Here is an 18,578-nt window from a genome sequence, read left to right as displayed (position 1 = left end):
CTGGGCCCAGGAGCATCTGCAGAGACTGGTACTCCAACCAAGGACCATGCATGGCGAGGACCTAGAGCCCTTGTTCAAAGGAAGCCCATAGCCTGCTCAGTTTCCAAGTGGGTTCCCTAGTAAGGGGTACAGGTGCTGTCTCTGACATGAACTCAGTGTTTGGCTATTTGATCACCTCCCCCTGGGGATTGCAGTCTTGCCAGGCCACAGAGGAAGATGATGCAGCCAATCTTGATGAGATCTGATAAGCTAGGGTCAGATAGAAAGGGAGGAGGTTTTCCTCTATGATGGGACTAGGGAAAAGGCATAGGGGGAGAAAAGAGAGGTTGGATGGTACTGGGAGGAGACAAGGGAGAGGGCTACAGTGGGGATACAAAGCGAATAAATTATAATAAATAAATATATAAATAAAATTTAAAAAAAGAAAATAGAAATAATAAAGAAAGCACAAACTGAAGAAATCCCAGAGAGGGAGAACTTACAAAATAAAACAGGAATTACAACGTTAAGCATAGCCAAAATAATATAAGAGATGGAGAAAAGAATCTCAGGTGTAGAAGATACATGGAAGAAATTGATGCATCCATCAAAAAAATATTAAGTCCAAAAAAATTTCTGACATAAAACATCCAAGAAATCAAGAACACAATGAAAAGACGAAAACTAAGAATAATAGGAATAGAAGAAAGAGAAGATTCATGGCTTCAAGCCCAAAAAATATTTGCAACAAAATTATAGAAGAAAAATTTCCCAATCTTAAGGAAATGCCTATAAGCATACAAGAGGCTGACAGAACACAGTTTAAAATAGAAAGAGAAATCATCCTGCCACATAATAATCAAAATACTAAATGTACAGAACAAAGAAAAGTATTATAAGTTGTAAGAGAAAGAGGCCAGGTAATATATAATGGTAAACCTATCAGAATCACAGCTGAACACAAAAGCCAAAAGGGCCTGAGCAGACCCTTGCAAACCCTAAGAGACCACAGATGCCAGTCCAGACCACTATAAGTAGCAAAACTTTCAACCATAGATGGAAAAAATTCACTACAAAACCAAATTTAAACAATTTCTATGCATAAACCCAGCCCTACAGAAGATACTAGAAGGAAAACTCTCACCTGAGGAGGTAAATTATACCCTCCCAAACACAAGACATACATAACTATAGCAAAACCAAAAGTAGACAAGCACATAAATACTGCCACTACCAACATCAAAATAAAAGGAAGTAATAGTCACTGGTCATTGATATCTCTCAACTCTCAATAAAAAGTCTCAATTGGACTCAACTCTCCAATAAAAAGACACAGACTAACAAAATGGACGCATAAACAGGACTGATATTTCTGTGGCATTAAGAAACACACCTCAGCCACAAAGACAGACATTACCTGAGAGTAAAGGGCTGGAAAGAGATTTTCCAACCAAACAGACCAAAGAAGCAAGCTGGAGTAGTCATTCTAATATCTGATAAGGTAGACTTTGAATCAAAATGAATCAAAAGAGATGAGGAAGGACACTTCATATTCATCAAAGGAAAATTCCACCAAGATGCCATGTCAATTCTGAAAATCTATGCTCCAAGTACAAGGGTACCCACATTTGTAAAAGAAACATTAATAATACTTAAACCACACATCGATCCCCACACACAAATAGTGGCAGACTTCAACATCCCAGTCTTACCAAGGGACAGGTTAAATGGAAGCTAAACCAAGAAATAATGGCAGTAAGAGATGTGATAAATCAAATGTACCTAACATAGATCTACAGAACTTTTCACCTAAACACAACAGAATATACCTTCTCAGTACCTCATAGGACCTTCTCCAAAACTGACCATATAATATGTCACAAAGCAAGCCTCAACAGATACAAGAAGATTTAAATAATCACTTGTACTTTATCAGACCACTATGGACTAACGCTGAACCTCAACAATAACAGAAATAACAACAACAACAAAAAATCTTACACAGGCATGGAAACTGAACACCTCTCTACTCAATGACAACTGGGTCCGGGAAGAAATAAAGAAAGAAATTAAAGACTTCCTAGAATTCAAAGAAAATGAAGGCACAATATACCCAAACTTATGGGACCCAATGAAAGCAGTGCTAAAATAAAAGTTCATAGCACTAATATTAAGGCACTTAATAAAGTGTCTTAATAAAGAAATTGGAGATATCTCATACAAGCAACTTAATGACACACCTGAAAGTCATAGAAAAAAGGAAACAGATACACCCGGGGGAGTAGACAGCTGTAAACAAACAAACTCAGGGCTGAAATCAGTAAGTTAGAAACAAAAAGAATAATTCAAAGACTCATCAAAACCAAGAGCTGGTTCTTAGAGAAAATCAACAAGATAGACAAACTCTTAGCCAAACTAACTAAAAGGCAGAGAAACACTGTCCAAATCAACAAAATTGGAAATGAGAAGAACATAATGACAGACACTAATGAAATCCAAAGAATCATTAGGTCTTACTTCAAAAGCCTATACAGCACAAAAATTAAAAATCTAAATGAAATGGCCAATTTTCTTGATAGATTCCACTGACCAAATTTGAATCAAGATCAAATCAACAAATTAAATTGTCCTATATGCAGTAAGGAATTTGAAGCAGTCATCAAAACCAAAAAAAAAAAAAAGCCCAGGACCAGATGGTTTCAGCAAAGAAGTCTACCAGATCTTCAAAGAAGAGCTAATACCAATACTCTTCAAACTATAACACAAAATAGAATCAGAAGGAACATTACCAAATACTGTCAATGAGGCCACAATCACCTTGATACCTAAACAATAAAGACTCAACAAAAAATTGGAATTTCAGACCATTTCCCTTATGAACATTGACACAAAGATAAAATAACATATTTGGAAACTGAATCCAAGAACACATCAAAAATATCCTCCACCATCACAAGTATGCTTCATCCCAGGCATGCAGGGGTGGTTCATTATATGGAAATTCATCAATGTAATCTACCATATGAACAAACAGAAAGAAAAAAAAAAGATCATCTCTTTTGGTGCTGAAAAAGCATTTGACAAAATCCAATACTCATTCATGTTAAAAGTCTTGAAGAGTTCATAAATACAACCTACATAGTAAATGCAATTTACAGCAAACCTGTAACAGACATTAAACTAAATGGAAACTTAAATAAATTCCACTGAAATCAGGGCCAAGACAAGGCTGCCCACTCTCTCCATACCTCTTCAATATGGTACTTGAAGTCCTAGCTAGAGCAATAAGACAACTAAAGGAGATTAGGGGGATACAAGTTGGAAAGAAAGAAGTCAAAGTATCACTATTTGCATATGATGTGATAGTACACATAAGTGACCCCCAAAATTCTACCTGATAAACACCTTTAGCAAAGTGTCTGGATACAAAATTAACTCAAAAGAAAATCGGTAGCCATCCTGTATACAAAAGACAAATGGGTTGACAAAGACATTAGGGAAACAACACACTTCACAATAGCTAAACCACCACCACCACAACAAAAATCCATAAGGTATCTCTATGTAACTCTAACAGAGTCACTACAAGTCTTGTATGAAAAGAAAAAAAAAAAAACAAACAACTTCAAGTCTCTGAAAAAAAATTAAAAAAAAATATCAGAAGATGGAAAGATCTCCCGTGTTCATGGATCAGCAGGATTAACAAAGTAAAAATAGCCATCTTACCAAAAGCAATCTACAGATTCAATGCAATCCCATCAAAATGCCAACACAATTCTTTACAGACCTGGAAAGAACAATTCTCAACTTCATATGAAAAATCAAAAAAATCCAGAATAGCTAAAACAATTCTGTATGATAAAAACTTTTCAGGAGGTATCTCCATTCCTGATCTCAAATTATACTATATAGGAACAATAATAGAAACAGCACGGTGCTGGCATAAAAACAGACTCTCATGGATCACTGGAATGAAATCAAAGACCCAGAAATAAACCCAAAGACCTACAGACGCTTGATTTTTGACAAAGATGCCAAAACCATACAAAGGAAAAAAAGGAGCATCTTCAACAAATGGTGCTGGTCTAACTGGATGTGTACTTGTAGAAATGTGTAAATAGATCCATATCATGCTGCACAAAACTCACGTCCAAGTGGATCAAAAACTTCAACATAAAAGCAGACACACTAAATATGTTAGAAGAAAAATTGGGGAAGAGCCTTGAGCTCATCGGCATAGGAGACAAGATCCTGAACAGAACACCAATAGTACAGGTTCTAAGATCAACAATTAATAAATGGGACCTTATGGAACTGAAAAGCTTTTGTAAAGCAAAGGGCACTATCAACAGAACAAAACAGCCTACAGACTGGGAAAATATCTTCATCAACCCTATATCCAGCAGAGGGCTAATATCCAAAATATAGAAAGAACTCAAGAAATTAACACTAACAAACCAAATAATCCAATTAAAAATGGGCTACCAAGCTAAACAGAGAACTCTCAACAGAAGAATATCAAATGGCTGAGAAGCACTTAAAGAGATGCTAACTGTCCTTAGTCATCAGGAAAATGCAAACCAAAACAACTATGAGATTCCATCGTATACCTATCACCTTACACCTATGTCTAAGTCAAACTCAAGTGACAGTATATGCTGGCAAGAATGTGGAGAAAGGCGAACCCTCCTCTATTGCTGGTGAGAGTGAAAGCTTGGACAACCACTTTAGCAATCAATCTGGCTATACCACTCCTGGGCATATACCCAAAAGATGCTCCACCATACAACAAGGACTGTGCTTATAGCAGCTTTATTCATAATAACCATCGCCTGGAAACAACCTAGATGTCCCTCAACTGGTACATTTACACAATGGAATACTACTCAGCTATTAACAACAGGGACATGAAATTTGTAGCCAAATGGATGGAACTAGAAAAGATCATTCCAAGTGAGGTAACCCAGAAGCAGAACGACATGCATGGTACAGACGCATATTAGGCATATAATTCAGGATAACCATGCCTAAAGAAACTAAATAACAAGAAAGACCCCGGGTAGGATGCTTAATTCTCATTCAGAAGGGCAAATGGAACAGATACTGGAAGTGGTTGAAGAGATGGAATAGGACAGGAGCCCACCATGGATGTCCTTTGAAAGACTCCACCCAACAGGTGATTGAAGCAGATGCTGAGATTCGCAGCCAAACTTTGGGCAGAGTGCAGGGAGTTTTATCGGAGTGGGGGGATAAAAGGTCCTGGAGAGGACAAGAGCTCAACAAGAAGACCAACAAAGCGAACAAACCTGGTTACAGGGTGGACTGCGGAGAGGGACGCACCAATGGAGGACCATGATTGGAGAGAACATAAAGCTCCCGATCAGATGTAGCCAATAGGCAGCTCAGTCTCCATGTGGGTCCCTAGTAAAGGAAGAAGGGGCTGCCTTTGACATGGACTTTGTTACCTGCTCTTTGATCACTTCTCCCTGGCAGGGCAGCCTTGCCAGCCCACAGAGAAAGAAGATGCAGTCAGTCCCGATGAGAATTGATAGGCTGGAGTCAGATGGTTAGGGGAGGAGGGCTCAGTCTTTCTGAGTACTAGGGGAGAGAGACAGGGAGGATGAGAGGGGCAGAGTGAGACCATGAGGAGACGAGACAGGGGGCTACAATCAGGATGTAAAGTGAATAAATTATAAAACATAAATTTAAATTTTAAAAAGTGAAAAAAAATTGTTTTATATGTATGAGTGTTTTGCCTATGTGTGTGTGTATGTGTGTACTATGTGTGCACTGGTGTCCCTGTAGGTCCCAAGATACCATCAACTCCCCAGGACTTGAGTTACAGATAATGTTAGTCAAGTGGGTGCTTGGTTGTGGACTTGGGTCTTCCACAAGAGCAACATGAGCACCCACTAATCCATCTCTACACCCCCAACTCCTATTGTATTTTGACAACTAAATGCTGGCAGCAAAGATTACTTTAAGTAGTTTACATATATTTTTTTTCTCCAAGTCAAGATTCAAGAAGTGGTACTCTTAAACTAAGTTCAATTTTGGAGTTCTATCTTAACCAGAGCTCCAGCCGCAAAGGCTTTTCCAAGTAGAATAGCCCTATTTTTGATAGGTAGGACCTCGGCTTAGCAACACATACGTGGAGTGTGTGTGTATGTGTGTGTGTTGTGTGCGTGTGCTATATGTGGTTGTGTGCTGTGTGTAGTATTTGTGTATATGTATGTGTGTGTAGTATGTGTGTATGTGTATGTGTGTGTGGTTCTCTGAGTGGATATGTGTGTATGTGTGTGTGGTTTTCTGAGTGGGCATGTGTGTATGTGTAGGTGTGTGTGTATGACATGTATGTATGATGTGGAGTGCATATGAATGTTGATTAGTGTTGATGCAAACACACTTTAAGAACTAAGAACAAGGATTTCAATGATTAGGGTTTTAAAAGATTGAACATGGAAGTTTAAAGTGACTATCAAAAGAACATTTGTTTCTAGGCATATTTTATAAGAGAATATTCTAGAGGAAAATGAAATTCTATTTTATTTATTGAAATAAAAATTCTAAACAAACACAATTTCTTCAGTTGAAAGTCAAAACACTAAAATTAAAACTGAAAGAACAAAAATATGAGCTAATGAATAAGCAGGAATCAACTCATAGCTCAGTGTAAAACAGGACATAGTTACCTTAAGCCAAATAAAAATATACTCCACATATTCAATGTGAAAAATCAAGAAGCAACTGTGACTTTATGAAGTGAATTATCATAAGCTTCTTTTGAATTGATACTTCTCATTCTTTATTGATTAACAGTAGCATTAGTTTTCAAAACCCATTTCAGAGAAACATACTTTTAAAGTCAGTGCTGTGCAAACCTTTATCTTTGGAAGGCACAGCTCTATTCTGTACCCCAAGGGAGAATGAAGTAAAGTTGAAAACAGTTTCTACAGAAGCTTGGAACTTCAACTGCGAGAGCAAAAAGATGCTCAAGGCTCTTGTCAGTGGGGAGCCAAAGTGCTTCAGCCAAAAGGACGCCGCAGACATTCAACACTATTGGAATTTAGTGGACTCAGCTCTGTCATGGCCCAGGCTGAGGTATGCTACAATGCTATTGTGGGTGATATTGAATTAGCATGTGAGGGAGAAAATGGTGAGGCCGTGTAGGCAGATTGCAGAGGAAGACTGTGAAGAAATCAGCTAATAAAATAAACAGGGTGGTCAGGAGCATAATGTGTAAAAGCACAGTCATGTGACCTGGGGAGGTGGCTCAGTGGGTACAGCACGTACTGGGCAAGAGTGAGGGTGAGAAACACGGACTCCCAGGATGCACCACGTGGTGGGTGCCTATAATCTCAGTACTGAGGAAACAGAACCACCTTCCCCAGGGCGAGATGACTCTCTGTGTAAGGAAGCTGTGGGTTCTTGAAGAGACCCCGAGTCAGTGAAATGAACCAGCGAGCGTGCACACCAGACGAGATATCCACTCCCAAGAGGAGAATGGTAGACAGCCCTGAGAACTCAGTATGAGCAATGATGGTGGCAGAGAGGGGTCCTTGGTTTTTGGAGAAGACCGTGAGATCATGTAGCACCCTGGAGCTATTTCTCTGGAATATAGAAGGAAAAGACTGGAAGAGTTGGTTTGGAAAAATAAAGTCTTATTTTAAGGCTGAAATAGGAGATGTTGTCCTGGCAACTCTGTCTCTTCTAGTCAACATCAACCTTGACTTAGCATATCAGTTAATTTAGCCTCAAGAAGATAACTAGAAACTAGTTATTTCCTGTACTCAGGGAAATGAAATCAAACGGATGATCACAAATCCATGCTTTTAATCCCTTTTCAATCTGTATTCAACAGAAAGTTATGATATGGCACTTACTGTGTTAACTAATCTATAAGAGCAGTTTTGTTTTAAAATACAAACTTCTGGGAACTAGTCCTAAAGTTTTGAAATTCGAAGATTACGGTGGTCTGCAGTTCAGCTAATTACAAGGCCTGTTTCTCATAGCACCCTCCCCACAGACACAGGCTTATAATGCACATATTTTCTAACAATATTTTATAATAATTTTCTGAAGATGACTAAAATTCATTAAATATTATTATATGCATGAGTCAGACATTTCAGATATTTTTTTTTATCAAAGCTGAAAAGAACTATCAAAGCGTAAGGAAAAAAAAAACTGCAGCAAAATACCCTTGTTCCAAATTTTGCCTTCCTGAAAACAGGTATTTGTATTTTCTTCCAAACATATTCATGAGAACACATGATTTGCTTAAAGTTTACTTAATGTTTGAGTGAAAGAAAAGAAAAATGATGTATCCTCCATTAAGGAAGAGTACCACCAAAGGGCCAGAAATCCTCTGGAGTCTCACATGTAGGCTTCCATTGGATTGGGGTTGGGCCCAGGGCACCAGCCAGGCATCCTTCCCAGAGGCTCACGCCTATATTTAGCCAAGGTGGTTTGTGTGGCAGGAGGGAAGGGACTTGGCTGTGTGCTTTCTGACTCACCATCTCAAGCACACGTGTCACTTTCAGAACAACGGCCGAACAATCTCCTCCAGAAGACAGAGTCCAATTGTAACCTTCCTGGGCTGCGGGACTCCACTTCCCAAACTGAATCATAAATTAACTAGCTCTGGGAGGTGAGGGGCCTTCCATAAATCAGCTGGCTGGTAGCATTAGTATTTACTTTCAACCTCACATGGCTGGCTTTTTCTTCTCCTTGGAGCTGTATCCCGTGCTCCTGTGCCAAGCCTGACTCTTCCAAAGGCTGGTAGCAACCTAATGGGCAACCTGGGGAACACTTTAAGTTGCCTCAGAGAGACTGTATTTTCCCACAGTCCTTGTGCAACGCTGTAGTTAGTGTACAATACTGTGACATGTAGGACTTCAGGTTATAGCTGGTCTAACATTTTTAGAATCCTTTTTGAAGCTAATACACAAGACACAGGAGAGAGGAGGAGAATCCCGAGTGTGAATTTTAATCACTTCTCTTCAAAGAAGCAGGTTAGTGAGACAATTTAAGTTCCTAGGACCTCAGTTTCCTTCTCTGGGAATTCTACCGTGTTCTCTGAGGATGCATCATCGATTTGATGATTTAGGAAAGACAGTCTAGACTGGCCGGTGGTACATGGCCAATAGCTGTGTAGCAATGGCTCAGAGACTGAATCGTCTTCTTCACAGCTGACATCACAATAAAGACACTCCTCTTCCTACCCTTGTGCATGCCTTCTTTCTGAAAATCTTGTCTAAAACCTTGCCCCAATTCCCTAGGTTCAAAAAAAAAAAAAAAACAAAAACTTCTAAAGAAGCCAAAGAAACCCATTGTTAATATAGCACACATGCTCAAAGACTCAATCTTACCATTTGTGGATTCCAGCTTCCAGGCTGGCTTGGCTTACGAAACTAGTATTAATTAGTGGGTAATGATCATATGGCTACAAGTACCCTTGCTCATAAATGCACAAAAGAGAGTCAGAAACTGCATTTGTGTCATGTCTGTGACTTAAACCCCTTCTGGTGAGGAACTTAAGGAACTTGTTTGAAGAACTAGATCACCAGGGTTCGTTGGAAAGCTTCAGAGGTGCGCTGCGATGTACACATGATACACTTCTAATATGAAGTGTGAGAAAGGCACTAATTATGAGTGCCCTCATCTATTAAGTCGACTCATAATGCCAGCCCCCTCCTTTCTCAGGCTCTTGAAGTTCACGTCCACATTTGTAGACTCCTGTAAATACAGAAACTCTGCGAGCATGATTACGGGTAGCATGCTCTTGACACTCCTACAACTGTTTCCTTGTTGTTGTCGATAGACTCTTCCAAGCACTACTGCTCCACGTGACAGAATGCACAAATGTCTATTATTCTCACCAACAAAAGGACTTTTAGCTTTAGAGAACAATCATTTCTTTGCTTGTCCAAGTCATCATTACTTACGATTGTTCAGATATTAAGATTTAATTTCAGGGAGACTTCAGAAACCCCCTATTAGTGTCCATACCAACATTTCCCAGATACACTCCTGACAAGTTTGTACACAAGGAAAATTTCCAACATGATGCTTGACTCCACTGTCACTGTTATGAATGGAATTATGATTTACATTTTACTTCTTAGAAATAGATTATCAGGAAAAAATTCCTCTATTCCAACTGATTTTTGACATAGGGAAGAAAATGCAACCTAAGGAGGGGACCTGAGATGGGAACACAGAAAGACAGCATAGTGGATCTCTGATACCACGATTTTCCTCTGTGTGCGTGGTAGGCCATTTAGCTATCATGAAATAATTACTGTAAAATTAATTCTCTAGGTGGCCAAAATTCATACAAAATTAAATTGCAATGAAACCCTTCTATACGAGAGCTCAATACTTAGCTCAAGTAAAGAGAAGAGAAATGGATCTTACCCAGCAGGCCGTGTGTCTTCAATGGCTCTGTCCACTGGAATCAAGTCACTGAGGTAGACATTGAAGTTTCCTTCTTTCCATCTCCGCTCAGCCTCCTTCTTCTTTCCAGGGGGAACCACCACAGGGCGTCCAAACTGACCTGGAGCATTGGGATCCCTTGGAGAAAGGGTCCTATCGATTTTCAACACACGGTGCCTTCCAGGGTTTTCAGTGCTATTTGCAAGGCTTTGCTGGTGTCCCAAAGTCTCGGCTTTGGCTGTCAGGTTGCTTCTTACTGCACGGGGTCCCCCAGCTAAAGCAGGCTTGGCTTGAGACCCTACTCTCTGTAGAGCTAGTGGAGAGGAAGATGTCTTGCTTTGATTCCTAGGGATGTGTTTACCTTGGCTTTCACCCAGAGATTTAGGAAAGACAGTCTGGATTTTAGAATTAGGCACCTTTTTGGTATCTGTCTTCAGGTCTTCGTCTTTGGTTATAATGACAACATGGCTTTCAGAGAAATTAAGTTTCTTCCCTGGTGCTACTTTGGCCTCATCATCTTCTGGAAAGCCTCCCAATTGTGTCTCATTCATTGATTGCTTCTTGAAATGTCCTGTATTAGCAATGAACTTAAAAAGAGGCAGCACTCTGTAGGCTTCTTGTTTCAGTTCTTCACTCTGAGCCTCAGTTTTCTTTATGGCTGTGGCTTCCCCAGACTTCAGGATTGGTGGGCTGGCAAAGCGTGTCCTCGATTTTGTCACTGTCTGTGAGTGCTGCTTTGGTCTGTCAGTCCTGATGCTGATGGTCACATTCGGGGCCCTTTCAGATGCTTGCTTTGATGAATCATTGCTGAGATTATCATTCTTTGGGGCCTCTTGTTTCTTATCGAAAGTTTCTGTGTGTTGTGATATTTTGGTCAATGGAATTCCTCTTGATGCTGTGAACGTTGTTTGCTTGGACATCCTGTGCTGGGAGAAGACAGCAGGCTTGCTGTCTCTCCCTACAGTCTTCTGCATGGGAAGAGTCACTGGAAGGGTTTGTAGATGTGCGAGATGCCACAGTGGCACTGCTTTCCCCCTTCCCAGGCGGATCTGCATTTTCTCATTCATCTGAACTTGGTTCGTGTTCTCTTCAACCCTGAGTACATGGTCGTCAGCCTTTCTAAAGTTCTCCTTGCCCCACATTCCATTCCGGGGCAGCCTCATCCCTCTGATGCTGTTATGAAAGATCTTCATTTGGTCTGGCTGGACCCTGAATCCTGTATGTTCCCTCTTCAGGATATCTTCTTTGAGTATCCCTGTGTTGATCTCGCTAAATGAGAGGCGGAGAGCTGCCATGTCAAAGAGCAGCCAGATGACAGAAGCTACAAATATAAATGCCAAGACTCGCCCACTTCCTCGGAAAAACTTTCGGATCTTGTTCATCTTACAAAGGCTTGCCTTGCAGCCTGCCCTCCTTCTGAGTCTGCTTACCTGGAATGGAAAACGAGTTGAGGCAGCAGCAGCAGCAGCAGCAGCAGCAGCAGCAGCAGCAGCAGCAGCAGCAGCAGCAGCAGCAGCAGCAGCAGCAGCAGCAGTAGGAGAAGCAAGGCCCCCTTGCTTCTGAACCTAGCAGGAAACAGCCTTCCAAGGGGGAAAAGCTCTGCTCTTACTGACTGCCTGTCACTCTCTGCCTGCGTGGCATTTCACAGCAAAGCATTTGTGCCTGCTCACTGGCCCTGGCTAAACCCTAGTAAACACTGGCTCCAGGTGACTCTGAGAGCAGTCAGCTGTAAGATAGTTCACTGCATCTTGTCTCCTTGTCTCGGAGAGCCCACATCCACCTTCTTTCAAGCCCAAGAAAAGGTGGGGCTAGGATGGGGCTGCCAGCTGCCGCTTCTCTCCTCCCAGTTCCCTGCATGCTGTAACTCAACACCACTTCTCAGAAGGAAAACATTTCAAGCCATTACCCAGCAAACTTCATTCAGCTCTCACCTTCTGCTCTGTGTGAGTGTGTGTGTTTTAAGGGCAATTAAACAGAAAGCAAACTAACTTAGAGGGCATGGTTTGTAACCCCACCTACCCCACTCCTACTCATTAACCCTGTGGTACCCAGATGCTTCAGGGCTCTGCTGGAGGAATTAATTCTTGACCTCAATGTTTCAGCTTCAAGAGGTTAATGGCTTTAAGCATCTTATAGCCCGATTGCCGGAGAGAGGTGTTTACCTATTCAGAAGGTTCCACCAACAGGTACAAAAATATCTCTTTGTAAGTTAGATAATCTTTTAACACTAGTTCACTTTTTTTTTTTCATTCTTAGACACAATTTGTCTTATTCCTAAAAAAATAATTCAGCACATTTTGGTAGGATCTGAATGTTTGTGCTGTTACCAAACTCAGTGTGAAAACCTTAATCACCAATAGCTTGATATTAGCACATGAAGTGTTTGGAATGTGGTGAAATAGGATGAAGCAACCCTTATAAAACCATTGAGCTGCCTTGCCCCTTCCATGATGTGAAGACACAACAAGAGGGAATCTTAAAGAAACCAAGTGAAAAATTCCGCCTTATCTGACAAAATGTCTGTGGTTCTTGGACCTCCAGGCCTCCAGAAACGTGAAAAATTTTTTGAATATTGACTATAGACCACTCAGTGTATTGTATTTTTTTTAAATTATTTAATTAATCACTTTACAACCTGATCCCCACCCCTTTCCTTCTCTCATGCACCCTTTCCCCTAATGTCCCTCTCCTTCTCAGAAAAGGGGAGGTCCCCAAGGGGTACCAGCCCACCCTAGCACCTCAAGTCTTAGTAAGACTAACCATATCCTCTTCCACTGAGGCCTGACAAGTCAGGCAACAGAGTCAGGGATAACCTGAACTCACACTGCTAGGAAACCCACATGATGACCAAGCTGCCCATCTGCTACATATGTGTAAGGTGTATATATATATATTTTTTTAATAGAAACTTAAATGTATTAAGACACAGTCCATATCACTATTTACTAAGTCTTGGACCAGTAACAGCTTAAAAGTCCTGCCAAGACCTTGACTAGACTCTGATCCTGGGGAACAGAAAGATTAGTAGTTTCCTCATAGATTTAACTTTAAAATCACTCAGAAGTCCCCCTCTATCCGTTGCTTATCTTGCTGCTATCACCTGACAAAAGGCAACTTAAAAAGCATCTGGAGCATCATGGCAAGGAAGGAGCACCACAGGGGGGCGGAGACAGGTGGCTACCATGTCTGAGAAGCAGAGAGAAACACAAGGATGGGCTTAGCTTGCTCTTTTGTTTTTACAACCCAGTGTACCAGATTAGAAAGCAGCACCACCCATGGTTAGGGTGGATGGGCCTTCCCGCTTAGCTATTCCAATCTAGAAAATTACTCAGACGTGCCTTATAGTCTGGGTCATCTCGCTAGACCCTATCAAGTTGACAATAGGAATCATCACTACCCCAAATTCTGAATAAATGATAGTCGGGAAGTACAAGTGATTTATTGTCTTGTATTATGTTTTTTTTTTTTTTTAATTCCCAGGTCCTTTCAATGTACAGTCAAACTTGTAACACAGTAGTCTACTATAACCCCCCCCCGCCCGCTCATCCTTACTGACCACATGATGATTAATTTCAGTTGTTACCATGACTGGCTTAACACAGAAGACAGCTGATATAGTATCATTTTTGTGTGTTTCCATAAAGATGCTTTGGAAATGGACTGGCATTTGAGCCAGTGGATCAAATAGGAAAGCTGTGGGCAGGTGGCAAAAGTTCAGAGAAGGCAAATTTACTCTTCCTCTTACAGAGACAGGATGGTCATTTCCTCCTGAACTCTGTTATCAGATTGTCAAAGTTCTCTGGCCTTTGGTCTCCAGGATTTGCTCCAGTAACCTGGCTTCATCTGCTCTTGGGGCTTTCCAACTTGTATGGCAACACCCTGTCAAGCTTCCTCCTAGTTTTCTAGCTATTGCAAACATATTGTGGGAGTGAGTCTAACCAACCATAAATGTGAGACAATTATCCTACTGTATCCCTTGTCATCTATCTACCATCTATCCACCTCTCACCTGTCTGGGCATCCTCTTGTTTCTGTTTCTTTGGGTAACCCTCACTATAGCCTATGATGGTTGGTGCCAACTGTAACTTAGAACAACCTAGCATGACTTGGGAGACTGAGCTTGTAGAAGACTTTCTTAATTTTATTAACTCTGGTAGGAAGACCCGCTGTGTTTGTGTGTGTGGGGGTACCACTTTGAGGGCTAGAACTTGACTGAATGAAGAGGAGAGAGTAAACTGAAAGCTAGCATGTGTGCATTAACTTATTACTCTTCAATCTTTCTTGAGTGTGGCTGTAATGTGACTAGCTGTTTTCTGCTTCTGCTGTCTTGACTTCCAGACAGTGATGAGATTCACTGGAGTTGCGAGCCAAACAAATCCTTCCTCCTTTAAGTTGTTTTTGTTGGGGCCTTTTATCATAACAACAGGAAACTAAACTAAGATACAACCCCATTGGTTTTTGTAAAATTGCTTCTCTGGGTAATACTTAATAATAACTATGCTTCCCAAAACAACTGGATCAGGATGTACACTTTGTGATTGCTAATTATAAATATTGCGCACCAGGTGTGAACTCACTGCTCACAAACTATTTTCTGAGAAACCCTGATGTGATATGATGCCACTTACAACAGAGAATCAGTCATCTATCCTTGGAGTTAAACATGGGGCGGGTGGACTCTGAATTCTTTATTCTTTGGCAATGCCTTCTGCAGTGGTTGAATAAGGTTTGCACTTTTCTTGTAAGGAAATAACCCAGATGTAACATAATTTTTAGCCCCTAATCCTCTTTCCCGTTCAGTACTTGCCTTCCTGTTTTGGACTGGAATATACACACGAGTGGTAGCACTGGAGCTCAGCTGTTTCTTCTGTACATATGTGTCTTGATTCATCTTTCTTTTTTATTTGCTTGACGTCTACATGAGATGCTGAATGAAAGCACATAATTACTAACATTAAGGACATCATAAGTTCTAGTGGACACTGAAAGATAGACATGTTTTGTGTATTAATACACAATATATTATAATATTATATATATATATATCCTGGATTTTGTGGTGACATAGTTCAGTAAGTATGTTTTTTTTAAGAGTCTATAGACTTTCAGGATAAAATAAGAATGTAATCATCTTCTCTTGCTATATTGTGGTCCAGGGAAGAAATATTAGTTGAACTGTTAAAGAAAACTGTTAGGTTAACAAAAGCATAGAGGTGAAGACAGAGTGCCATGGCTTTAGGGGAAGCACATTTTTTGAGATCAAAACAGAGGCTCTGGCTTTAGTATGAATTTCTCCCACTCTGTTCCAAGCCCTTTACTCAGCTCTTTCCTTTGAGCATATCATTCAGGACTTACAATAGCACATGAGAACGATGAAATCACAATGCTTGTTCTGTAGATAGAAAATGAAAACAAAGAGAAGCAACGTGCTTCACAGCAGAATAGAAGACTAGGCTCTTGAATTCAGCACCGTGTGATGCTCTGCTCTCGGTTAAATGTTACAAAGAGCTGTTCCTCAGACTCAGTGCTTCTTAAATTCTTCACCAAAGAATTTTTATGAGTCTGGGCATATAAATTAAAGCAATATATTTGGAAGCAATTCTTTGATATGCATATAATTTTACCACTAATTAAAGACAAAAACAAATTTATATACAAGTGAGGTAGGCATAATTACTTACTTTAACTTAAAGAATTAAATTTTGGCTGAATATTTTATATTGTTATATGAAGAGAACTTTCATTATTTGCAGAGCTGATAAGTATTTTGGCTTCATAATTATTAGTGATAATATATAGTTGGAAATGGCAGAGATGTGTGTGGTTGTGTGAGTGAGTGAGTAAGTGTGTGTGTGTGTATACTGATTTTTTTTTATCAACTTGGAATAAACTAAAGTCACTTTGTGAAGAGGGAACCTTTGTTAAGGTGACTAGCATAATTCTGGCAACAAGGAGAGAAATTTAACTGAGTCTTTTGTCTTATTCTTACTGTTGATATTGCATTTCATACTTCTAAAAGGTTTTGATGTATTTTATGTATATAAGTGTGTGTCTGAGTATATATACTCGAGTGTGTAATGTTTACTTTTATGTGCCCCGAGTGTGTAATGGTTACTTTTATGTTGCTGTAAAATAGAACACCATGACCAAGGCAACGTATAGAAGAAGGGGTTTATTTGGAGTTTACAGTTCTGGAAGGATAGAGCAGAACAGAGCATGGTAGCAGACAGCAGGCATGATGGTGGTGGAAACAGGAAGCTGAGAGATCACATCATTAACAAGATGAAGCAGAGAAGAAATGAAAGTAGACAAGTATTCCTGCAGTGCATAAATCTTCCCAAACAGTGTCACTACATGGGGTCCAAGTGTCCAAATGACTGAGACTATGGTGGGCATCTCTCAATCAAACTATCACAAACTGTGCATGTCAGAAGAAGGCATTAACTCTTCTGCAACTGGACTTACAGGTGACCGTGAGCCTTCTCATGTGGCTACTGGGAACTGAACCTGGATCCTTTGAAAGCACAGTAAGTACTCTTAACCACTGAGCCATCTTTCCAGTCTGTTTCTACATTTTATTATGGAGTTGGCCATGATTGCTCTCTATTGAGAGTATATTACACACTCAAAACATAGTAGATGACACTTTCTATCCTCAATAGCCTGAAGCTCCACTTGAAGCTCTATCAACACAATTACAACAACTCACTGTCAGCATTTCAAGCTAAAGGGGATAGGTTATCATCACAGTTAGTTCATATAAAAATAGCATGTTAACTCCCCAAACAAAATGCTTTGTAGATAGTTTCCAAAGTTGACATTGAATATAGGGACAGACCCACTTAAAGTGGCATCATAGAGTTGTTCAAACTCTAGTAAGAAAAATCAATATTTATGACAAGCTTAATTATTCTGGACAGCCTTAAAACTTAGCTCACTGTACTGAATATTTTTTCCTCCACATTCATTTTATCTAAGATCAATAATTTATTTCTCTATATAATTTTAAGGAAGAATGTAGAGAAAGTTAAAGAGTGAGATGTTGCCAGAAGTGAGATTTACCAGAAGCAAAGCAATTAACTCTAGGTTACTCTTCAGGCTCATCTTCTGATTCAGGAAGAGACATGAAAAGTACATTAGAGAAAAAACAAACATGGAGCAAACCCTGAGAGATGGAAATGTGGACTTGGGACACTCCTGAAGCACCGGCTTGGCTTGTGGTCGTCACAAAAGCATGGCTATGGCACTCACCCAAGTGCTTCTGTGGAAATGGCAGAAGCTGGTTAAATGTGATGCTACAGTCTCAACACTGCGGGTGCTAAGGGACACAGTACCAGTTTCTGATAATCCTATCAGCTGTCCACCTCTTACTTATTTATTTCCTGGACATAATTGATTTTTTCTAAACTTCAGACCAAGGACTATGAAAATGAGCAAGGTAAAATGAAAGATAAGACAAGGATGTTAGAATTTTTTTTTTTTTTAAGTAGGAGTCAGTACACATACTGCTCAGCAGATAACCTTCATGTAGGTTATTGGTTTTAATTTAGTTAGGTTCATTTCCACCTTATGAACTGAAAGTTAATTATGTAAAGGTTGTTTACTGAGTTAACCATAACCGGAGAGCAAAGCTGGTTTGTCGAGGGAGGTTCATTATCAATTTCTCAAAATTCTGTGCATATTTATTTGGAGTAGATACTAGCGTAAATACATGTAATTATTACAATGACCTTTGGAAAACTTCTGGGAACGTTGTTCCAATTTTTCATATGGCTTTCGACTTCAAAGTGAAAAAACATTCTTTTAGGTTCTTCTGTCCTCTAGGTGTAATGGGCATAATAGCAGGAAGACCTTTCCCCGTTTTGTGTAGGTTTGTCTGGAAGTACAACCTCATAAACAACTATAGACCTAGAACTCACTGAACATCCAGCTCTAGGCTGGTCTCTTGACATGGGTTCCCACACCATCAGATTTTTCTAAGCCAGAACACGAGCTGGTTTCTGGGGCGACTCGAATAGAATGTTCTATGCTCACGGCGAGTGTCATGGAATCATCCTCACTGTTAGTCAGTGTGACCTGGAATATCTAGTTCTATCTCTAGCCTCAAACCTTGAACAAAGATGCAGCATCTTAGAAATATTAGTACCAGTTTTCTGGCTGCC

General features: G+C 40.1%; 1 protein-coding gene across 1 annotated transcript in view; it reads right to left on the bottom strand.

Moving 5' to 3' along the window:
- Positions 1 to 12,279, bottom strand: part of Galnt5 (polypeptide N-acetylgalactosaminyltransferase 5) — a 49,010-nt gene extending 36,731 nt beyond the window's left edge. Inside the window, exon 1 of the mRNA XM_021639285.2 lies at positions 10,399 to 12,279. Coding sequence (XP_021494960.1) covers positions 10,399 to 11,798 — 1,400 coding nt within the window. The 5' untranslated portion in view covers positions 11,799 to 12,279. The remainder of the gene's footprint in view (positions 1 to 10,398) is intronic.
- Positions 12,280 to 18,578: the final 6,299 nt, after the last annotated feature.

This window comes from Meriones unguiculatus, chromosome 8 (assembly GCF_030254825.1).
Source record: "Meriones unguiculatus strain TT.TT164.6M chromosome 8, Bangor_MerUng_6.1, whole genome shotgun sequence".
Classification (NCBI taxonomy): domain Eukaryota; kingdom Metazoa; phylum Chordata; class Mammalia; order Rodentia; family Muridae; genus Meriones; species Meriones unguiculatus.
Note: the sequence above shows the minus strand (reverse complement) of the source record. Positions and strands in the feature narration are given on the sequence as shown.